The sequence below is a fragment of the Rhodnius prolixus genome, unplaced genomic scaffold (assembly GCF_049639745.1).
Source record: "Rhodnius prolixus isolate KJV_2025 unplaced genomic scaffold, Rpr scaffold_4, whole genome shotgun sequence".
Lineage (NCBI taxonomy): Eukaryota > Metazoa > Arthropoda > Insecta > Hemiptera > Reduviidae > Rhodnius > Rhodnius prolixus.
Window position 1 is genome coordinate 31,042,058 of NW_027411614.1, and position 24,764 is coordinate 31,066,821.

The window sequence follows — 24,764 nt, forward strand, 5'->3', positions numbered from 1 at the left end:
TTATTTTTACATTCAATGAATAACATATTAATTATTCTGTGCCAGTCATATTTCTGACGCTCTGAATAGATTAGGTTGATTTTTTGTGTTTAATATATGTTTTTATTACATAGTTTTTTTTTATAAACAATTAGCAGAGGTACTCTAGTTTTTTTTATATCGTCTTTCATTTTTTGAGAAGCAAGTTACATACATATATGGGCTTGTAAGTCTAATGATTGCCTTGAAGGCGAGAAACCCTTGACTTTTTTCATTTTCGTAGGGATAAAATCCAGCGAAGACTCGGAAGCTGGGAAGTGGTAAGAGCGTAGGAAGCGAAGCCCCCAATACCCTCCTATATAATTTGGTCTTTAATAGTTGCATTCTCCAAATATGAATATTCTTATCATATTCGTATAATCGCACAGTAATTAATGAGCTTCTTCACTGGCTTTCAATTTCATATGTCAAACTGTTTCCACATTACAGACGTGCCCAAATGTTTTGGTTTGTAAAATCTAAAATATTTACCATATATGACCCTCACCCAACATACAAGGGTTCAGTGAAGAGAAGGACTGTAAATTAACACCACATTACGTGAATTAAGAAATTGAACCTTAAGGCAATTCTGAAGTCTACTGAAGAGTAGACTTTAATTTAATTTAAAAATTGAGCGCCATTTTAATAATTTAACTTAGACTAGTCCTTATTTTACAAATAAATATAAATAAGTAGCTTCATTCTAATTTAGCTTAAAAGATTACACATGTTACTTTCCGTATTATTGAAATCGACTAACTTATTTAATCAGTACGATAAGCCATTAATCCAAAGCATCTCTTTATTGATTAAAATGTCCACAATTAAGGAGGCATTTGAAGTAGGTGATGTGAGTTTTAGTACGCCATCTTGGCTCAATTGACGCTATTAAAACGTAGGTTAATTCTTAGCGAATTTGTGTAGGAAATGGGAGTTACGGTAGAAACAGTTTCTCCGGGAGATGGTAAGTCTTGCAGTGATTCTTAATTTTGGTAATTTGTATTACTTTTGGAATTATAGAAAAATTCTTCATTCTAGGTCAAACCTATCCCAAAACCGGTCAAACTGTTGTAGTTCATTATACAGGTGAGTTTTTAAGTGTTATGTGATTTTGCTAGGTTTCTAATTCATTTATATTTCTAATACTATTACTATTTTATAGAAAGTGCGTGAATAAAACGAAAAATTTGTCTTTAATTTGAATCTTGTCATAATTGCACGGAAATGTAAGAGGAAAGAGAATTTTAAGTAAACTTTTTGTAATTTCTTATTGCAGCCATTAACATTGGTTCGTTGGATGCAACTTGCAGAATTTTTATAAATTTGTTTGCATGAAGAAGATAATTTCGTATATCACAACTAATTTGGATTGAAATTTGAAGCCAGATTATTATGTGTATTAGTATAATGCTAGGTACTTCTGGTTTTAGGTACTCTGGAAAACGGAATGAAATTTGATAGCTCAAGGGATCGAGGTGTACCATTCAAATTTAGGCTGGGAAAAGGTGAAGTTATCAAAGGATGGGACCAAGGAGTCAGCCAGGTAATCATTTTTATTCCTTAAGCAGTCCTATTAGTTTTATTGACAAATGTTAATAACACTATTTTTAAATCAGATATTTAATTTAAATGGCTATAGAATTTGATTTAGATATTTGTGTCGAAAGCAATGTAATGTTTGAGTCTGAATACATATTCTTTTGCAGATGTGTGTTGGTCAACGGGCAAAACTAACTTGCTCTCCAGATTTTGCTTATGGATCTAGAGGCCATCCTGGAATATATCCTTTACTGCAGGGTTTTACCTTTTTAAATTTTATTTACTGCTTAGTTAGTTTTAGAATCTCAGTATGAAACACAACGTTAGACTTAGGATTTAATTGTTCAGGACAACATGTTTATACGTTTATTATCCACATTTTTATCATAAAATGATAACGTTGTCGTTTGTGTCTGTGTAAGAGTAAGAGAAATAATGAGCTTGAGATTGCCTGCGAGTTCTTTGAGTTAAGAATGTAAGTGTTGTTAGGGTTAGGGTTGTTGTTAGGTTGAAACTCTGAAACCCCAAGATTCCTGTCTAAATTGTTACTCCACCTCTTACGTGACAGACCGTATAGTTTACACACCCTGCAGAGTAACACCTGGTAAAGAATAAATTCAGAATTCCAAAAAATGAAGATTTCTGTTTTTAGAACATTGCAATTCATGACTACTTAACAGTTAAATAATCTGATGTGTTCGTAAAGATAGGATGCTCTTCTTTTGTAAACAATTGGTTTCCGTATTAAAATAGTTGTCCCGCTATTCAGCGATATACCTGCTCCGGCTGTATACTTTCTCTGGACCGTACAAGTCAAGGATATTTATTATTCTGACAATGTATCATGCTCGTCTTCACTGTTGTATATCTGATTACACTCCTTCAAAAAGGTCAAAAAATATAGTAAATATCCTTTTAAGGAACAAATCTCAGAAGCATATGAAGTTACTGATCTTTTAAATCAATTATCAAAGAAATTGCTCCATATTTGTTTTGGGAATTATTCATTACCAAAACATCCACCTCAAGTTTTTCAAAATTAAACTTTTAGGAGCTGCTATAATCTCATTGATTTCATAAACATCTTAAAATGAGTACTTAGTAAATAATCTCCTTAACAAAAACTTACAGTTTAAAATGTTAAGTATAAGGGTTGATTAAACGCCAAAAGGTACACAAATCAGCGAGTACCCAACATTTCATTAATACTTCATTAATAGTTAAGTAATTCTACTGCATTAATTTTCATTAATAAGTTATTTTTTAGAATTTATTAGATGTCACAGACCCTTATGCTGGCCATTTTCGTCTACAAAATATATGTTCAAGTAGCACTGTAGATTGACTGTAATATCTAGTTATTTATAATAATCAAACTATTAATTACAGGTTAAAAAGAAAAACGTTATAAAAAAATTATGAGGCTAAAAAATTCAAAACTTCTTTTTATTAAAAACTTACATCAATGATTTTGTTTATTTTATTTATTTATTTTTATTTTTAAATAAAAATCGTCGGTTTAAGTTCATTCTTCGATTAAAGCAATTGTTATTTTATGTAGTAGTCAAACGTTTATAATAATAGGTAATAATTATCTGGCTTTATCGCAAATAATATAGTTTTCTTCAATTACATTCTCAATCTAGGTATTCATCCCACAATGTTTTATATATGTAATATAAAGTAAATAAGATATGCATATTTTTAGGACAGCTAATTATTCCAGTATTTTACTATAAGTAAAATTAGGGGGACTAAATTAAATTACAATTGAGAAATCAATAATTGTTGTTGAATAATCTACTTGTTGTTAACTGTGTATTATTTGTGCTCACGAATATTTCGGTAAGACGAATTCAAGACAGTAGCCTACTCTAACTTTGTCTTTTTCTACTTTAACATGCATGTACATATATATGTGACTTATCATAATTATAACAAAAAAATATTATAAATGAAGTGGCCAGCATAAGGGTCTGTGACATCTAATAAATTCTAAAAAATAACTTATTAATGAAAATTAATGCAGTAGAATTACTTAAATATTAATGAAGTATTAATGAAATGTTGGGTACTCGCTGATTTGTGTACCTTTTGGCGTTTAATCAACCCTTATACTTAACATTTTAAACTGTAAGTTTTTGTTAAGGAGATTTTTGTACCTTTTGGATAGATTTTCCTTTTTGTCTATTTCGCAATCTTTACAGACATTTTTAAAATTTGGAATAAGCAATTCTATCATTATAATCTGATAAGGTGTTAAGTCGGAACCGTAACTACCACTGGAGGGATCTTTTTAAAGAATGATTATAGTTGCGTTCCCATCCATCCTCAATAACAATTTTTTTGAAAAAGCGTTTTGAATAACATAGGAAGGTATTTGTACGTAAATAGCAAAATTAAACTGCGATTTCAGTACTTCCTTTTAAGAGGAGTAAGAAAAATAAACTACGATTGCAGTACTTCTCCCTAAAAGGCAAAGAGGCAAAGATTTTTTAATCGAACGTCAATTCATTGATTTAAATCGGTTCACTCATTGATAATTTAAACGATTGCAGTACTTCATCTTAGTAGGTGCAAGAGCATCAGCAACGTAGAGGAGCTTTAACCACTTATTCGAGCTGAATTTTATCAAAATCGGACTAAGCGTTATAGAAATATTGGTAATAATAGTTTTAGAAAGGGCCTTATTTGGGTGGGGCAAACGCCCCTCCTTATGAGGCACGGCATCGAGACTTTTAAAGTGCAAATCTGTACAAAATTTCGATTCGAATGACACTTCATTCATGAAAATCGGTTCACGTGTCGATAATTTGCAACGATCGCTATACTTCCCCTTAACAAGTGTAAGAGCTGATCGCCGCTTTAATGTTACTTAGGGGAGCCCTAACCCTATCATCCTACCAAATTTTATCAAAATCGGGCCAAGATTTACAGAGTAATTAGTAATAATAATTTTGGAGGGGAGGGATTAGCTATGTGGTTAGCGTACTCGATTCCCACGCGGAGGTCCCGGATTCGAATCCAGCTGCTAACCCTTAGATTTTCTCTTCCTAGGAGCTTCTTACAGCTCACTGTCCGGTGATGGACAGTGTTGTCTGTAACGAGAGAACACTGTCCGGAGGCCGGCAGTGCACTGAAAAAAGCTCCGAGCGCTAATAACCTGAGCTGTTGATGCGCTAAAAATAATAATAATAATAATAATAATTTTGGAGGGGGCCTTACATAAAGGGGGCTATCTCCTCTCCCATTCGATGTACAGGGTCGAGACCCCAAAAAGGCACATCTACATAAAATTCCGAATCGAACGATACCTCATTCATGAAAATCGGTTCGCGCGTTTAGGCGCTACGTTGTTTACAAAAAAGGTAACAAGAAGAAGAACAAGAACATTTTTTTGAAAAAGTCGTTTTTGCTTATTTTTAGCAACTTTTTTCTCGAAACCTATTAGATCTGGGTTGTTGCAAAAAAAATTACAGTTATAAAGGAGGGTTTGCCCTTTATTTTAAAGAAAATTTGGGAATTTTATCTTTTATAGAATAAGAGAAAAAAATTGTCAAAGTTGGGTGTTTTTCAACGTTACGCTTTTTCGTGCAGTTTTTGACGATCAACCCTTATACAACTGTCCTACCGGACAGTTTTAATTTTTATTACCTCCACAAATCACTGTTGTCTAATTCTGCGAATATTTTTTTCCCCACGATAAAATTCTAATATCTGGATGGCTTTAACTACATACACCTAAGTAAATTCTTCAACCTTTTTTTTGTATTATACATATATAACAGTTTGTTTTCATTTATTCCAACAACTGAAATAAAACTAAATTAAGTGGTGATTGTAGTCAAGGATATTAGCTATTTGGCAACTAAATGTAACATCATTCACTTAGGAACCAAGAACTGGCGCAGACTCTTGTAAAGTAGTATTATACCAATCCTAAAATTTGTTTTTGTCCATCTTATGAATATTTTACATTTAAGCACATCACATTACAAGAAATATATTCCTTCACTCTTTCACACTATTCCGCCGAATTCAACTTTAATATTCGATGTGGAATTACTCAAGGTAGAACCTTGAACCTTATTAAAATTCATCGAGATCATGAAACTCCGTCAAGCCAAAAAAGGTAACCGAACGCCTTCGCTTCCGTCGATTACTAACAATGGAAATTCCAATGTGTGCATTTAAATTTCATATTTTTCCTTCTGTCATAAAATGTATTATAAATTATGTTACAGTCCCTACGGTGAATGTTTTATAATGAGTTTAATATAATTTTTACCAAATAGAAAACTTCTTTATTTTTATTTTACTGTAGATAATTATTCAGTTATTATATTCATCATTACTCAGGTATATTTTTCTTTTTAAGTAGAACAAATTGCAAATGTGATTGTATTGGAAAAAGTTTCACTACTTTGTATTTATTGTTATTAAACTTTTGTCTCTATGAAAATAATAATGGATTATATCCCATGAATATGGATGTCTGGAGTTTTTTTTTTATCTTGTTTTTCTTTTATATCATTTTATCCTCTTGAGTTTGAATTGAATGGTTTTTAGATGATATTGCTGTTTACATTCAACCTTCAAAATGAAGAAACTGACGAAAACCTGTCTAGGACCCACCTACCGTTTGAGGCTGAGGGCCTTCACTATTTTAAGAGATACAACTTCCGTCTCCGAATTTTAGTTAAGCTTAGTAGATTTTGTAAAAAAATTATTAAAAAAATCTATATCAAAAAAATCACATTTATGGGTAACCGTTTTCTCCAAACTTGAAATAGTGCTGTGCCTGTCTTAAATGCAGACTGGTTAGTTGATATCATTCTAACTTAACTACAATCTGGCTATATAAAAATTAATCATTTCATTAATCTTTTTCATTGTGGAAAATGTTTTTGAAAAAATGAAGTAAATTTATTTAAAAATATTTATTTATAAACATCTTTTAGCACGAGGCAGTAATTGAATCCTCTACTAATTGGAACAACAAACTAAAGCGCTCATTGGTGAAAACTTTAGATCTCACTAGCCAAGTATAGAATAGGTAGTTAAATTGTCTTTTTTTTTACATCAAATAACATACAAAACAGAACTAACAGTTTTAATCCTCTTTCAGATGTTTTTTTATTTTATTTAAGAAACATTTAAAATGTAACATATTCATTAAATTTATTTTTTACAAAACTGACAAAATTATCAATGATAGAGTGCTGCTCTAAACAAACTAGGAACAAAATATGGCCTTAAGAGAGAGAAAACGTACAAATTCGACCAACAATGCAAAATTAAAACGTAACGTAAGTAGGTGTAGTCATAACTCCACAATTATTGTCTTTAGCTGACATCAATACGTAGCCATCGTTACCCCAAAGATTAGACCAGGAATTTTTAACTAGCCAATAATCTTTGCCATTCAGCTTGCCGTAACCAACTGCTAAAACTGCGTGATCAAGTTCATCAACCTTGTTTTCTGAAATTAATCAAATCAATAAATAAATTTCAAAAAATTAAGAATTAGTCCTCAATGATTATTCAGCAAAAGTGGCTCAATTTTTTATTGTTATTTGATAGGCTTCGACCATTATCACAAAAATCATGAGCCACTAGTTATTTCAGATATCTTATAGCCACTCACACTACTTATCAAATAATAAACCATACCTAAGGATAGTATGATTTATAATTGGCAACCAGAAAATAAACCATCACTGAAAAAAATAACCTGTTGTAAAGTAAACTTCTCCTTAACAATCCTCATTGACTGAATGACAAATTGCTTAAGAGAAGACCCTCGCAAAAAATTATATGAATTTTTAAGTCCCTATACAAGGTTTAGAGAGAACATCTTGATTGGTTTTCGAGAATATAGCGAAAAAACTGAGAAATCCTTTCATAACTTTCAGTCTTACGGTCATGTTATTTACTAAGAATTAGTATACTTAGCAACTTATACGCTTCTCCATATCGTATAAGTGACAAGACATTACAGCAATATGACTAAGAAAGGCCTAACCACTACTCCCTCTTCCAAAACACTAAAATAGATTGTTCCGAAAAAATGTATCTAATAAAAGTTATGCATATCAATTCGTAGGAGCCACTTACATGAAAACTACTGAAAACAAACCAAGCAAAAAATTTTTTTTTTATTTTTAGCAAAAAATACTAATAATTTTTAAAAATAGATTAGATTAAGATAAATTGTATAAAAACAGAACAAAGAAATCATACTTACTGCATTCAGGATCGTAGTAAACCCCGTTGGAATAAAATGAAAATGATCTATGATCAGCATCAATGGCCACAGATATTGGACCATGTTTGAATATAGCCAAACGCAGAGCATTTTCATCATTGCTTGTCACATTAACGTAGCCAGTAATTTTTGCAGTTAGTTGTACTTTATCAATATGGCAATAACCATCCTGTTGTAAACAAATCATTTGATGTAATAAATGAGAAGTTTATACAGAAAAATAATGCTTGAAATGTTTCTGAGGAATCAACTTAAGAGTTTTGGTCAGTTAGAAATAAATCTTTACGCCAACGTTTCGAACTATATTTAGCTCATCTACAGGGCTACAAAACGCGAGAGATCTTGGTATTTACAATTTCAACATGATTACTAAGGCACCGTACACAATTCAATTATTCAATTACTGCAGAATAAGTATTTTGGTACTTCTTATACTATTCATATTATATTATGTTTAAGTCAAATTGAGAGCGACTCAGTATTCATTCTGAAATTGTAAAAACCCAGGACCACTCGTCTTTTTTTTTTTTTTTTGTAGCCCTGAAAATAAGCTAACTATAGTTCGAAATGTTGGGTAAAGATTTGTTATTTCTAACGGACTAAAACACAAGATCACTCAGAAGCACAATATCTTATCAACGATTGGTCAAAACTGCTACTGCTACCATCTTAAATATAGATAAAACGATCGCTCTTTTCAAACCAAAAAGTTTTACTTATTTTTTAATCGCTTTTAATTTCTGCGGCTTTATGCCCAATATCTTTAGTTTTGTTTGCAATAATACATAATTCTGTTTATCTGAGTTTTTTAAAGCAAAACTTAGGCGAATAGTCAGTTAAAAAATTTACCCTTTTTTTTATTAACACTTAAATAGTGAATAATTCGAAACGTAATTTGCAATAAAACAAACATGCCCTTTCGATTATTAAAATTATTTGAAACAAAAATTTAAAGATTGTTGCCATAATTACCTGTCCCAAGTAGCCTCCATAATCTGATTCTAATGGCAATCCTCCATGTTTCATTATCCACTGATAACTGCGGAAGTCTTCACCTCCATCACAACCATTATTGCCGTAACCCCACGAGCAATCAATTAGTGCCTATTTTTTATATTCATAAGGATTATACATGCTTATAAAACCAGGAATGCTAATATTTTAACAGAAACTTAATTTCTTATATATATTATAAGCAATTTAAAAAAAATAAAAAGTCAAACCTGTTGCGATAGGCGTAACAAATGGCCTGTTTTAACAAAATATGCTCCCTCAACTGCACCTGTTGTACCAAAACTCCAACAAGAACCGCACACAGATTGATCTAAAAAAAACGTAACGCTTTTTTTTCTTTCTTTTTTTTTATTTAAACAATTATATCCTAACTCTTTCTTAACATTAGATGCCAACGCAAATATGAAATTGATGTATAAAAAAATGATATTTTCGATTAAAGTTTCATGGACTTCAAAAGACTTTATTACTGAATTAATCCGGAAGGTGATTCTATAAATGTTGCTATTTCTATAAATAGTAAAATCAATTCAATATTTTTAAAATGCCATGCGACATCTTTGGATATAATATCAATTTTAAGTTAAGGTGGAAAACCATTTTTGAAAAGCGTAATAGCTGCGAGGTTTATGTGAACTCCAAGAAAAAATGTCCTTAATAAGAATTCTGCATTGATTTCTAAAAACGTTGTAAACGGTGTTAGGAACTTAAAAAAAAGGAGTTTGCCACTTATGAAGCTTAAGGGAAGCTGTTGAATTAAATCCACTCAGTAGTACTTTGAATTTGGGGTAGTGCCAAATGATCACTACACCTCGAAAGGTCAATAGTTGGATCGTGTCAATAGAAACTTGTGATTGATGCAAAAATCTAATCCATGGAATAGAATAGTAGAATATCATCTAAAAGCGCGAGTAAGATAGCATTAAGGGACAATCACAATGGATTATATTTTGAACAATGTCAAATGCTTAAAATAATTTGTTTTTCTAAATGAAAACTAAACATTTTATACGTCCCTTGATTTTAAAAAATATTGAAAGCAATTAGTTTATTAATGAAATTTTAATGGTGATAATTTTAAAATGGAACTATATTTCCTAAGTGTAGAAAATAAAATTTAAGTTCTCAGTCCTCCATTTTTTGAAATCCCAAGGTTTCAAAACAAATAGAGGATTTAAAAAATTAAACAAATCTTTTAATTATCTTAAGCTGAATGTAGATTTGTTGTAACGATCTGTTGTTCTAAGAATCAGTGGATAGGCAATTTAACAAATTCAAATTTGAAATTGAAAAAAAAACAATAATAATAAGCAAGAATTTTCTCTTCCTAGGAGCTTCTTACAGCTCACTGTCCGGTGATGGACAGTGTTGTCTGTAACGAGAGAACACTGTCCGGAGGCCGGCAGTGCACTGGAAAAAGCTCCGGGCGCTAATAACCTCAGCTGTTGATGCGCAAAAAAAAAAAAAAAAAAAAAAAAAAAAAAAAAAAAAAAAAAAAAATAAGCAAGAATTTCAATAATGAAATCAAGTTAAACCTTTGACTGGAGTGACTGCCCCATAAAGTCTCCAATCGAATTGATCTGGTAAATCTGCAGATATACTCTGTACTTCTACAGCTGAATAAGGAAATGGTGAGGCGCCATTATTATCAACTGAATATCTTCTACCCCTAAGAGCTTTTAATTCATCTTCAGATCTATCTGCTAAATGATTTACAGAGAGTGTGAATCCCAGCTTGGCTCTGTTCTTTGAATGGATAAACCTATGAAAGAGAATATGTTAACATTAATACCTAGGCTCCACTCTGTCTTGCTCAGCAAGGTGCTGAGTGTGGGAAGCCAAATGGTTACACGTGCCGATACAGCTTGAGTAGCTACAGAAAACAAGAAGCTTAAATGATTAAGGCGCTAATGAACTTAGTAGTCGTTGAGCAAAAAAAATTAAAACAATAAAATTAAAAAAATAAAATAAAATAAAATATGTACCTCAAGTTCTGTCTAAAAACTTCTTTTCGTCTGTGATGTTCTAATTCAGCTGCATTATACCTTTTGTTGTGCGTGCTAATGAAATCTTCCCATGCTCTATCTACATGTGCATCATCATGATGAACGAATTCTCTTAAAGGGTTAAATGTAGCAGTGTGATAATGGCCTGGCCCAGGAAAATGTGTACAAGTCATATCTGAAATAAAAAAAAACACAAAAGTTAACAAATGTTTTTTAAGTATACATTAAGCACGAATTGATAAAGAGTTATAAGTAAAAACATTTACTTACTTGTAGATACTTTAAATGTATCGGCTGCAATTCTTTCTGTGGAATATAAATCATAATCAAGATAATAGTGGTCAAAATGAGAACCAAGTAAATTGTTGTATCCTTTCATCTCATACCTGACTGGTTCTGGTCTGGATGTACCACGAAGTTTTGAAGAAGTCTGCATTTTCAAAATGAAAATTTTAAATAAACATCAATGCCCAAAATTTATAACATTTCATGGATGTTTCGACATCTTTTAGGTAATTTTCAATTAATGCAGATGACGAAAATGAGAATAAAATTTTTAATCTAAGTACACAATATTTAATTTAAAATATTACAAAGATTTGACCAGACGACAACTCAAACAGAAATTTGAAAAGATGAACTAGTAAAATGGACCGAGCACAATTTAAAGTAGTATGTTTTCAAAAATAGTAACGTTCTCATTTCACTATGAAGTTCCAAATGCAATACCTAAGATTTCCTGAATTAGAAGTTAAAACATTTTGGGAGAAAAAATTAATTGTGGGACTGATTTTTTTTTACTCACTCTTTAAAAGATGTTTGCTTCAACCTTAAGTTTTGCGTAAAACAAGAGCATTTCCCCTATAAGCTATAACAGTTCATGTGTAGAAGAAATGAGTGTTTTTGTTGCAAGAAGTAAGGTTTTCTAATACGTTCTTTGTACAGGGTGCACTTAATTTACCCCAACCCTAGTGATAGTAGGTACAGAGATAAAAGAACGAGTGAACCACTTTAATTATTAATTGTATTACCACTTATCATGAAAATGCTCAATATATATATATATATTATACATTAACAATATATATATATACATTAACTTGATATATATTAAAAATAAATAAAAAAGATAAAGTAATAAATTGCATCAAATCTGTGGTCACTATCGCCCGGAGCTTTCGCGGTACTGCCAACTTCCGACATAACAACGGATGATCAGTAGCATAATGAAAGTTTTTCAAGCGGGTTTAATCAACCAAATTCAATTAGAAACTTTGGCCCTTTACAACGAAAAAAAAACCTTAAAGGCGATTCAAAACCGATATTACCACTTGAGAAACTCTTAATTCTTTCGCTTGGACGCTAAATCTAATCTAATCATGAAAGTTGGTGTTAATTTCTAACCTTCCATGAAATCCACATAGTATATTTACTTGTTTTGTCTCCGATACTTTCCACATATTTCCATACTTCACATTCCACTCCATTTAGCATTTCTGTGCCTACACACTGAAAATTTGAAAAAATATTATTTTATTACATGTTTAAAAAGTTTTTTTTTAAATAAAACTCCAGATTCTTAATGCTTTGGTAATTGTCTTTAAGCAAAACTGTATACCTTGATAGAAGAAAAATTAGTTAAATTTTCGAAGTGTTTTCAAAATTCATACTTTATTATCAAAATCTCTAGCATTAAGCCCTTATTTACAAAATATATTTCTGATTAAAATCCTTTTTTTTATAATTGATTTTCTCTTTATCGAAATTAAAATAGAAATCCAAACAATATAATTACGTTTACTAAAAGAAAACAAGTAAAAACAAGTACTTGAATTTTAACCATCAATCATAAAAATATCAATCATATTTCAAAACAAAAAGACAAATGTCTGGAGATTTTGATTGATTGTTCCTGCTCCGGTTAAGTACTCTTTCATAGATAAGGAAGTAAGGAAATTAAAATCACATAAAAAGTTCTTATTCTTTAAAAACCACTTTGAAAAAAGACAATATTATTTTATTGGTTGATGAAATAATCCAAGCTATAAGGGAAACCAAAACCCTACTAAAAGTGAAGACTAATCATCTTACTCCAGAAAATAGAGTGTTTTTTTAAGAATTTTTCCCGGCATTATATTACTTTTCCAATAAATATAATATAAATTCTAAAGCAACATTTTTCTCTTTCAGGAACCTTTACGATGGTAATTTCGTAAAAATTCAAATTAACTTTGACTCAGTCGCAATCCCTTCTGTTCCAGCGAGTTTGAATTTTAAAAAAGTTCTATCGTTAAATTAAAGCAGTTAGTTGTTTATCAAACAATAAGTAAAATATTTCACAAGATTCTAAAATTCAACTTATTTCGTATTCGCATTAAATAATTACTTAATTTGTTGATAAATGCAAAAATATGGTGGGAACACTGCACACAATTTACGTTTGTTCAATTTTTAAGGTTCTAAACATAGAATTTTTATCACATAACTATGCAAACCACTTAATAACTAGTTATACACTCATACAGTTTCATTATACAGTTTGTTAAACTGTACATTACACTGAAATGATTAGTAATAAGCAAACCCGACTTTGACCTTTAGAACTGCCCTTAAAGAATTTTCATAAATCATAGAAAAAAAAAAAAGAAGAAATTAATAATATAATAATTAAATAATAAATTAAAATACTTAAATATTTTTTATATAATAAAAATTAAAAAAAAAACTAATTTACGAAAAATGAGAGAAATTAAAAACTTGAATATTTCTACGAAGCATCAAGTATCTTGGATTTGACCGATTGAAACTGACGGATCTTTTTTGATTTTAGGATCTCTCGTAAAATGAATTGAAAAACCGAAAATCTTTAACGTAAAAGTAGAAAATTCAATTTATAGTCAAAATAAAACATTAAAGGTTAGACATCTTCAGTTAAACTAGAAATATCTTTTTTCTCTCATTTCTGATTAAAAGTAGTACTTCACTTAACTAGTTTTTGTTTAATGGTTACATTATTACAAGGTAGCTGAAATCAAATGTTATTTCATTATTTTTACCAAACTTTTTATAGAACAAATGGTTTAATAATACAAGAAATCGAACTTCTATTTTTGGCATACCTTAAACTTGTTAAGATCGGGCAGTATTGTTTGAGGTTTAACTTTTGAGTCCGAAGTACCATTCACTTGAAGACATGTATCTACATTCCAAGTATCTTCTGTAGTAACGGGAGCTATCTTTAATAAAGATCCATACGGGCCCATACCACTTATCTGGTAGGTTTTAACGGTGCCTAAAAAATTAGTTCGAAATGATTATTGATTAAAAAATAATTAATTTAAAAATAGAAATAATAGTCTAATCTCTGTTTAAACGAATTGTGAGGATAGAACCCTGATCGGTAGTAAAGCCCGCCTGAAAAAAAACATTACTTTACTATAATAAAGAAAGGCATGACGTTCAAAGTCTGAATTAAAACCTTTTTCTTGGAAAAAAAAATCAGAACGGCCGTCAGTATTCAGATATATTTTAAAAAGTGAGTAATATTGTACTATATTGTACAAAAAGAATAAAGAATTTAAATAAAATGGCATCATCGAAAAAACGAACTCACAATACAAAGTCTAGAAATGAAATAGGTACCAAATCAATGTTTTTCCGAGATTCCCTTTTCATTGACAACTCCCAACCCAACAATATCGACTGCTATGTTTTTAAGGGTGGTATTTTGTAAATTATATATTATGATTTGTCATTTAGTATTTTAATATTTGAGTTTAAATTCATTTTTTTTTTTTCATTTAGGAACATTATTAATGGTGTAAACATAGCTCTTCAGGACTTAGTAATGTAGACCTAATTTAGATGGAAGTTTTTTTCCAAGCAATCTGAGGAAAGATCGCCATGAGCACATTGAAAGCTGGCAAAATTGATTAATCAATTTAAGTAGACGTAACAATCTAATGTTAAATTCCACATCACTTTTATCTTATTTCAATTACATAACTTAAAATTATATAAATTTAATGTAATTTTTTTTTATTTTTGGAAAGTAAATATACATGCAGTAAGTAGAGTGAAACGGATTCTTCATTCAAACGTTTTTATAAACATACCATTGATATTATACTTCGCACAATTTATACCAATTATTAATCTTCATTTTTTAGAATGCAACGTATTTAGTTGACTTTTCAACGTACAGGTTCATTTATAAATCATAATATTAGCTAATTAAAATTGCGAAATTACGGCAATTTTGAAACTTATTTTTAAAAAACTGTTTAGCAATACAAACAGACAAATTTGAAAAGCTAAGGGGACCCAATGTTTTGTCAAATTCGGGCAGCATAGTTATTAGTTCAAAAATTAAGCAAAGAAGGTATGAGTTCCGAAAGTAAGTTCTGGTCAATAGCCACAACCATTTAAGAAGAGGAGCTAGGAAATTGATTCTCTAACAAACGAACTAGAAGTAGAAAGGTTGAAAGCGGATTTGAAATCTTTCACTGCGCCATAAAATAGGCACTTGTTTTAAAATTTAAATATATATTACCAAAACCCTGTAAGACCCTTCCCCAAAATTATCGCAACACACAAAAGGCAAAATCTTCTTAAACATTCAAATTACTTTCGATTAATAAAGCATTGCCACTTGTAATGAAAGTGGATATCCTTTAAAAATTTTAAATTCAAAAATTCAGTGACTATACTAATTTAAGCATTGAAGGAAAAGTTGGCGAAAACGTAGTTTGCAAAGCAGTTGAACTTTAAATGAGTGGTGCATTTTTAGTTGGTTCCCATTAAGTGATCTGAACTCTATTCGGCATAATTGGAATGGGTCCGTGCTGTTCTAGTTGAAAAATACTTTTCTTCAATACGAAACATCCGAGAAAATACTGGCTTTTGATTCACCAGTTTACTTAGGTAAAAAGCACATAGAGGAGATTTATTCATCTCTTCAGATAAAAATAATCAACTGCTATTAGTTTCATATTACTATATAAATACTAGTTTCATAATCTACTTATGTTAAACTTACTAACAAACAAAATAAGACTTATTTACATAAATATCAATGTTTTATCATTAAAAATAAAGAAAGTAATTCCATTCTACAAACAACCTCGAATAATCTAATCGGAATGTGTTATTGAATTTTTGTTTTAATGGCCATGTTATTAATAAATTTCTTCTATTTAATTTCAAAAGATTATTGATTAAAAAGACGCTGAATAATGAACTCACTGTTCATTTTTTTTTTTTTTTTTTTGCACTGTTCATAATCTTTTTAATTATTTGATTACTAAAAGCGCTCATGAATTTGGCTGAAATCGTATTATATATATATATATATATAAATCTGTATCAAAAAATTGCTGTGAATCCCAATATTTGAAAACTTCCGCTGAACCGATGTTCTTTACTGAAATTTGACTTTTTAATTTATTCCGATTAAGAATTAAACATTAACTGTAAAAAAAAATTAATCTATTTTCAAGAAAATCTATCAAATTCTAATTGAATATCAACCAATTATATTCAACTTACAAATTTAATTATTTACTTACAAATTAGTCCCGTCTTTAAATGTATAAATATTTAGCATTTTCAAATTAATATGGAATTAATATTACACTTATTTTTATTTGTTTGCTAAATATCTAAAATTCATTTTTAACGTAACTCTAAATATTTTTAAATAATTGTTTTATCGGGCGCAAATGATAATATGTAATACATAAACTTTGGCAATATCAACTAACTATTGATTAATAGCAAAAACCAAGTTAATTATATTATCTTCTGCAATAAAAAAATCACTTCACATAAATATTCTGTATCTGGAAACTATAATTGAAAACTCATAATGGTTGTAATCAAAACGAAGTAATAAATTTTTTTTCAATACTGACATTTAACTGTATTTTAAAGAAGTGGATTCTTTATCTAGAAATAAAAGAATTAAAAACAATTCCAAAATTAAAAATTTAAAAAGGAAGTAGTACATATAAACAAAAATAAGTTGTAAGCAATCAAATATTTTTGAAGGATATTATATAACAGAAACCTAATTAATTGTTTCTTGTTTATTGATAAAGAAACATAAGTATCCTTAATGAAAAATAAGTTTTTTACTCTAATTGTTTTACTTGGAATTCATTGTAAGGACACTGATGCAATAATACCAATGAAATGTTCGAGTACATGTTTTTTCATCACAATTTTAGTTCTTCGGAAATTAATTAAAGAAACACTCACCCACATAAGTGTGAGGCTACGAAATATTAGAGCAAATCCGAATAAAAATAAAAACCATTTTCTATTTAATTAATTATTATTTAGTCAAATATTTATTTAAACATTCGCACAATGAACGTTTACAGCTAATGATTAGAATTTCCCTATAAAAGCGAATATAATAATGTCTATCCGTGAAAGTCTTATTATAATTAGAATTACTGTTTTTTGAGTGATTGGTAAAATATGAGATAAAAAGAAATCTCTCTCCATGGGCGACTCCAGCTTACAGTCAAGGTTGGGAGGGAAACCAAAAATTTCATAGAGCTTGAAGGAGAGAAAGACACAATGTAAAGAAGAAATATTTGTATTAACAACTATAAAATAATTATTGAAGAAAAGCTCCTAGGTTCAAAGAATGTTCTGATCCTACTTAGACTGCAAAACAAAAAAAATACTTCACTCAAATCGCTTACTTTACGTGGTCATGTCTGGGCGAACAGAAGAGCCTTCAGCAGTGCTTTTTGCGCCGCAGTAAAAAAAAAAAAAAAGTTTAATCTCCTTTAGGACCAAGAATACGACTTATTTCTTTTCTCTAAATTGTAAAAACTGTATTTTTATTTTAATTCATTCACTCTTAAATGAAGCGCTAAGGATGGTGCCAACGAAATTGCAGCATCCAAGAAAGGGAAAGTTACAAGCTTGAAACTTTTACATTTCTAAATTATAACATGGCAGTAATAACTGAAAGAAAGAAAATGGTACTTCTTTACCCAAGAACATGCTGTGACCTCTCGAATCAGACAGCACTATCTATATTTAAGGAAACTTACAGGCAGGCTGAATGAAGTTTCAATTAACGCGCAGATCACTACGATCATTAATGGACAACAATGGACCAATATGATCATTAATTATAAAATGTAACTAGCATATATATTTCACACATATGTATGTGCAATATACATATATATAACTTATACATAACAATATATATATATAAGGTTCCGAGTTTAATACAAAATAATTGCATAAATTCTGGTTTTACAAAAATCCATAAAAAAAAAGAATAATAGTATTCAGTAGCAATAATACAGAAAAAGTAGTAAGAATGTAAGACCAAGTAAAGTTTTACAAGAAAACTGCAGCTTTCCAATAATTAAAATAGCCTTAGATTTGAAGCTAAAAATTAAATTAAGAAAAAGTTTTCTATTCTTACCACCGTAGTAATCAATACGTGATCTTCCATTATGAGAATCATACCATGCGAAAAATGGCTCAGTTAGTTCTGCATAAGGTATAGTTAGTACTCCTCGCACAGAGTATTCAGAACTGAAAACTGGCGGTTTATCTTCTCTGCACGCAGATCCCAAATAAATGACTGAAACAGAAAATTGTTTCTAAAATCAGAGCTAGAATTTTTTACTTATTAAAATATAGTTTAAATTATTTTTAAATAAAATAAAAACGTATTTACATATTCATACGCTTATTTTCAATTCTAAGGGTAGAATCTAATTAAACCCTATTATTAATTATTATTTAATGTTTCAGTAAGAGGACTATTTCTTTTTCAATTCAATTCTCAGTAAAAGTACAGCTTTAATTTTTTCAAATAAATTATATTCACAAATTAAATATGGGCCAGCTAAGAGCTTTACACTTATTGATTAAAACTGTACTGTTTTAAAATTGCAACTCAATGAAACCACAAGTACTACGATCTACTATTTTCGAGGTGAAAATTTTCTATTGCATTTGGCAATATTTTTTAGTGGCGAAAATCATTCGACTAAAAAATAATTGTCATTTTGTTATGAATGTAACGAATGCAAAAAACTTTGACTGCATTTAAATCACTAAGCATAGATTTCTTAAAAACCTCTGAATTAAACAACACACTTCTACAAATCGGACGTTAAAGTTCAATTAATTAATCTTGGAAAGATTAACATTACAAGTGATCCATACAACCTTGAACTACTTAGGTAATTGTTAGATGTAGGACAATTAAACTTTGAACTACTCGCTGATTACTAATTTTTAGTAATTTCCTAATTTGTGAGTATATTTTCCCCGTTCAATAATACAAGATGACAAAAAATAAACACTGACTCAAGAACATATAATACTTACATCCAAATATGGTAAAAATACTTAGCCTCATCATTTTAAGGATTCCTAATAAGACGAACAATTACTGTTAGATGTGACACCTCCTGAACGCTGCTTGAACCGAAACTGACAGTTAACAAATACCATACGAGGTGCTTCAACTACCAAAGGTTAAAGAGATAACAGTATTTATATTTTCAATGCGCAGGAGGAGTGCGCACAAAGAAGAGCTAAATCACTACATCAATCATATTTGTTTTTGTAAGTAAGATTGATACCTTTCTGTGAAAGATTGGGAAATTTCATAAGATAATGTTTAGATTTTGACGGATTCTATAAGTGGCGTTTTTGTACATATATTCATTTATTATTTTGTTTATGGTTTTGAGAAGATAAAGAGAAATCTAATAGTCTTATCTAACTAATTTCCTGAGGATGAAAATTGCAGAAGAAAGTAACGCATACATACTATATACAAATTTTAAAACGTATACCTCTTTGTCAAACTTATGGCAATTAAATACGTTTTTGAAACTAGATTCATAGATATGCGAGTGTAAGGGTATGGATTATTGAAATATATTTCAATATTTAAATTCTAACGGCGTAACGCATTATAGAAACTGGTTAGGGTGAGCAAATTCTGGGTCATACTCTTGTTCCTCATGGTACTACTAACATGGAAAGGTACACCAAGATTCTGATCCTCTATGTCCTAACTGGAGTTTTGATAAAAATGTTTTATATTGATAGGGATAAATTAAACATTTAAAGAACTGAGAAGGAATTAGCTGTGAGGTCAGAGTATAGTTAGGAAGAGATTCCCACACAGAGATCTCGGGTTCGAATCCAGCTGCTGGCTCTTAGCTTTTCTCTTACTAGGAGCTTCTTACAGCTCATTGTACGGTGATGAACGGTGTTATTTGTAACAAGAGAACGCAGTCCGGAGGCTGGCAGGACATTAAAAAGCTCCGGGCGCCATTAATCTCAATGAGGTGTTGACGCGCCTTAAATTAAAAAATAATAATAAGCTGTACCATCCCCTAGTTAAAGTGTGATAATTTACAATTGTGAAATACGAGTACATGCCTTGACAATTGATCTGTAAGATCGGTTTCTAATGTAGGAGTCATGGGGTGTCTCGCTTATTTTAAAAATGAAGAATAACAGAGACACCCTATAATTATTGAATTGGCCCAAGCATTTGTTTGTTATTTTAACTTCCAGATTGGATATTAGAATTCGATAGTTTTTGTTTTACTTCATTAACATTAAGGGCGTGTTCAAATTTTTTTAATAAAAAATTATATTCTCTATTTTTACTTTAAGGATTCTAGTGCACGCATTCTAAGCCATGTGTACTGTTTCGAGACTCCATTTCAGGTGTTTCTCAGATAGAGGACGGAATGGAGGGTGAACTGGACGGAACAATGCCGGAAGGGAGACATTTGGTTTACCAATGGGATTAAGGGGAATGAGACAGCTGATCAACTGGCCAGGAATGAAGCAAACACTCCTTTCATCGGCCCGGAGCATGTGCTAGGGATTACCAAGGGCTCGGTTCGTGCGGCTCTCAGAGATTGTATCTGGAGGGAATACGAGAAGAACTGAGTGATGTGTCCTGGGATTAAACACAGCAAGACTATTATGCCTTGGCTGTGTAAGCAAATAGCCCAAGAGACTCTGTGTTTGGGTAGAAATCAGATTACATGATTACAGGCCTATTCACGGGGCACGGTTGGTTCAGAAAGCATGTGCACTAGGTGGGGCTTATCAGCTCGAAACCGTTGTGCAGATTGTATCAAGAAGAGGAGGAGACGGCCTCTCATCTGTTGTTCTATTGTGTTGCAATCGAGCGGTTGCGCTATTAAACCTTTGGAACTTTGAGACCAAAGGAGATAGTAGCGCAAAAAGAACTAGTAGGGAAAGTCCTCAACCTCTTTAGAAGAGGAGAGTTCGTATACTAGATCCGAAAAAGAGGAGCTGGCACAATAAGCCTCTTGTGGCTGCGGTGCCGTGGGACATAGGACCCGTCCCGGTTCAAAATCTTAATCTTAAGTCACTTGTTTATACATCATGAATTATTTCAATGACCTTGAATTGCGAAGGCAGAGCAGGTTATAGTAACCTTAACCTCATAACTGCCCGACACAGTTGCCAAAATGATAGTGAGTTCAAATTATCTTTGATAAAAGGTATTGGTTTCGTATGCAGCAGTAAAAGTATCATAGAACAATTTAAATCTATGAACAAAATACTTGGAAATCAAACATCTAATAAAGATGTATTAATTTTAAATCCAGAAGATATGCTTCGACTAGGAGAATTTTGACTGATGGTAAGGAGAGATTGCTTTTCTTGAAAGTTGAATTTTTCCTCCCCCCCTTTTTACCTAAATCTGTTGCACCTTCTAAAGTGTCCTTTCCATTTGCCAAATTTGTAAAATTACCTACTTAGTAGTTGCTCAGATAACATCGATCAGTTTTCGTCGTGTTATCTGTTAATTGTTAAAAGGGACCAGGTCAGTACAATACTTGATATTAAGAAAAGGGTACAGCTGAAGCCAAACTCAATTTTCAGGATGCCAAAATCTTTCGATAATACTTAACCGTAAATCCTGCATCCCTAAAGTACTTCTTTAAGAAGTAACATACTACAAATGTTACAAAAATATTGTCATTGTTTATTTTATCCTATTAGTAATTATTGAAATTAAGTATAATATGATATTTTTTTATTTCAATTAAATATCTTTTGCCTGTGTCACTTTGTATTTATTAACCCAAGATTTCAGAAGTAGAATGAATCACGAGAATTTAACCGACCAAGACGACGGAAAACTTGCTTTTGCTGATGAAGAAAGTGATTTCGATTTGGTGGAGGATTTTGGGTTAAACAAAAATTATAAGAACTGTACTCATGCATGTCATTGTATGATATTTTCGAAAAGTAATGTGCCTATTTTAGATATCTATCAATCTCGATCCTTAATACTGATAAGTTTTCTATCCACATTCTAAATGTTTTGTAGATAATTTTACACTTAACATGCATATATAGCTCGTGTTTTTTATCAGATGCAGTTTAGATTCGACGGTTTTTTTGGATTTCCTGGAGGCATAGTGGATCCTGGGGAGAGTCCAGAGGAAGCACTCAACCGCGAACTATCAGAGGAATTAGGTCTTTCTTCTTTGGTTGAATTCAGTAAAGATGACAGAGTGATGGTGCACTACAATAAATACAAATTACTGCTGCTACATTTCTTCTTGAAAGAAGTATCTTTTGATGATTTTAGAGAAATTGAATTACGATCAATGTGTGCTCCTGAGTATGGTAACGAAGTGAGTACAAATTCAGTTACATGCAGCGGTCTGCAGAACAATAAGCTCAGTAGCTGCAGTTTTACCTTAAAGTTAAGGAAGTCATGATTTCAGCTTATCAACTGATGTATTTTATTTTCAGGTTTTAGGAACAGTGAGAGTCCCGTTGTATACAATGACCGATGGATACAGGTAAAAAATTATTTTTAAGTGCTATTTACTTTTCCACAAATATTCAAAACAGCCATGATTAACCTGAAACAAAGTCAACTTCTTTTTTAGATACTCTTATTTTTATATTGTTCATTTTAGCGTTCGCAGTCTTTGCTTTAATTTTTCGAACGATTTTTTATTTTTTATTTTGTCTAAAGAAGCGTTCAAGTATTTACAAAGTTACGAACAGTAGACCAGATTTAAGGTGCTTCTAAATTTTCAAAACTTCTAATTATTATTTCATATTTTCTTTAATGACGTGAATTAACCCTATTTAGATCATCCAACCATTTATATCTTTAGAAGTGTAAATATTGTTTGCTACAAGATTAAAAATCTGTTAATGTAAATCTATCCAAAAAGTTGACTTATCTATACAAAAATTTTCACTTTACCAAGTTTGGATGATTAAACGACAATCGGTTTACTACCTAAAATACCATTCTTATTTACTTTTCAGCTCATATTTGTGTATTTTATTTAAACTCGTTTCTAATTTTTGTCCCCTAATTTAACTCTCCTGAACATAAACATAAAATGCACCCATAAAAAAAAATGAGTTGAAATGTGCATATAATTTGGTTGTGAAACGTAATCTGTTTATTAAATGTAATAAGAGTAACTAACACTAGTTTTCTATTTTAGGGGATTTCCTGCTTTTTTACAGAATAAGTTTATTGGTAATTCAAGGCAGCAGCTACTAGAATGTCTGAAAATTTTAAAAATCATGAACGCCGAAGAAATTCAAAAGGCCTTAACTGCATTTCCTCTCTGTCATAATAAATAATGAATTGTCTTGAGTTTAATTAAATATAATTGTACATATTTTTTCTTGAAAATTTGTAAATCATTTATTTCTAGATAATTCATAAGTTCAATAAACGTTTGTTGCATTTTAGATTTTTGAATTATCCATATTTAATATGTCTATGGTGACCATACATTTTTTATTTTTATAAGTCAGTCATTTATTTCACTGTTCTGTCCTCTAACTTTATTTATATTCTAAAGAAGGCCTTTTGTCCTTTATTTTGTAGAGTCCACACAAAGTTTTTAAAAAAAAAAATCGCTATTTTCATTGGTGAATGGTATTTGGACGAATGAAAAAACCCTAGATAAAGGTAAGTACATTAGAAGCATGTATTTACTTATTTGTCTTTTCAAATACAACTATCGAATGAACTGTATGGAATTTTATGATTTTTTAAAGCGTGAAGCAGCGCTATTAAAAAGAAAATAATTTTACTGAAAATTATCAAAATTAGTGTTATTTAAATTTTGACAATGTGTATGTGTAATAATTAAGATTAAGAATTACATTAATTTTAATGTATGCTTTGTATTGCACTAGTTTCATAATCAATGAATTTTCATAATCGAATTTTATTTCTCTGAAACTATTGGGAGAGCCTGACATATCTCTAATTTTGTATGGAATTATCTTATCACAGTTTAACCAGCTTTAAAAATAAATTCACACAAAGAAACAAATTTTATTAAAAAAGACTAAAGCAGCCAGTTGTCTCGCTTTATCTTTTATAATTCGAATGAGATGTGGCCATGGCAGACGCCATGTCACTCGCACAGCAAGCTAACTGATAAAATCTGAAGTAATATGGAAGAATCCATTTCAGGAAGGCAACCAACCACCAAATATTCCAGATTAACAACTACAAGTGAATAAACTTGAATTGCAGTTTGCAAATCTGAGAACATTATTTTAGTCCAGCTTCTCCAGAACGAGTAAATTCCAGTGATTCTAACAAAAACGTTCGAGTCCAGTCAATCGAAAAAAGAATAAAGTTCATAAACAGCCAAAATATAAGTTTGTATCAGTCAGGATTCAAAACTTAAATTGCCTTGAAACTTAACTTTTCGTGCTTTTTATGACTTTATAAAGAAAGCCCAAGAAATGAGCGATTTTCAATGAAACGGTATACATTTTTTGCTTAACCAGCGGAATCAAACCTAAATTGACTGATTAAGCTTTTATAAAACTATAAAAATAAAATAAGTACTATACTTTGCGTA

At 30.6% G+C, this 24,764-nt stretch overlaps 3 protein-coding genes across 9 annotated transcripts; 2 read left to right on the forward strand and 1 right to left on the reverse strand.

The window, feature by feature from the left end:
• The first annotated feature begins 832 nt into the window (after positions 1-832).
• LOC141455368 (peptidyl-prolyl cis-trans isomerase Fkbp12-like) lies at positions 833-6,052 on the forward strand. Its single transcript, XM_074130399.1, has 5 exons — positions 833-985; positions 1,060-1,107; positions 1,452-1,564; positions 1,728-1,801; positions 5,586-6,052. Exons 1-5 carry the CDS (start codon positions 949-951, stop codon positions 5,641-5,643), a joined length of 330 nt encoding a protein of 109 aa, XP_073986500.1. The 5' UTR covers positions 833-948; the 3' UTR covers positions 5,644-6,052.
• Positions 6,053-6,485: 433 nt separating this feature from the next.
• CtsK1 (C1 family peptidase 26-29-p) lies at positions 6,486-19,361 on the reverse strand. Its single transcript, XM_074130380.1, has 11 exons — positions 19,222-19,361; positions 18,305-18,466; positions 13,968-14,140; positions 12,253-12,357; positions 11,119-11,278; positions 10,828-11,023; positions 10,378-10,604; positions 9,052-9,152; positions 8,801-8,932; positions 7,808-7,997; positions 6,486-7,042 (listed from the first exon to the last, which is right to left on the reverse strand). The coding sequence occupies exons 1-11, from the start codon at positions 19,253-19,255 to the stop codon at positions 6,858-6,860; spliced, it is 1,665 nt and encodes a 554-aa protein (XP_073986481.1). The 5' UTR covers positions 19,256-19,361; the 3' UTR covers positions 6,486-6,857.
• Positions 19,328-23,631, forward strand: LOC141455367 (U8 snoRNA-decapping enzyme-like). 7 transcript variants are annotated; one of them, XM_074130395.1, is made up of 5 exons: positions 19,328-19,461; positions 21,995-22,195; positions 22,277-22,541; positions 22,663-22,712; positions 23,379-23,631. In XM_074130395.1, the coding sequence occupies exons 2-5, from the start codon at positions 22,002-22,004 to the stop codon at positions 23,518-23,520; spliced, it is 651 nt and encodes a 216-aa protein (XP_073986496.1). In that variant the 5' UTR covers positions 19,328-19,461; positions 21,995-22,001; the 3' UTR covers positions 23,521-23,631. The 7 variants fall into 7 exon arrangements, with proteins under 7 accessions (XP_073986496.1, XP_073986492.1, XP_073986494.1 ...); XM_074130391.1 differs by having other exon boundaries at positions 19,339-19,461; positions 21,988-22,195; XM_074130393.1 differs by lacking the exon at positions 19,328-19,461 and adding an exon at positions 21,309-21,538 and having other exon boundaries at positions 21,988-22,195.
• The last annotated feature ends 1,133 nt before the right edge of the window (positions 23,632-24,764 follow it).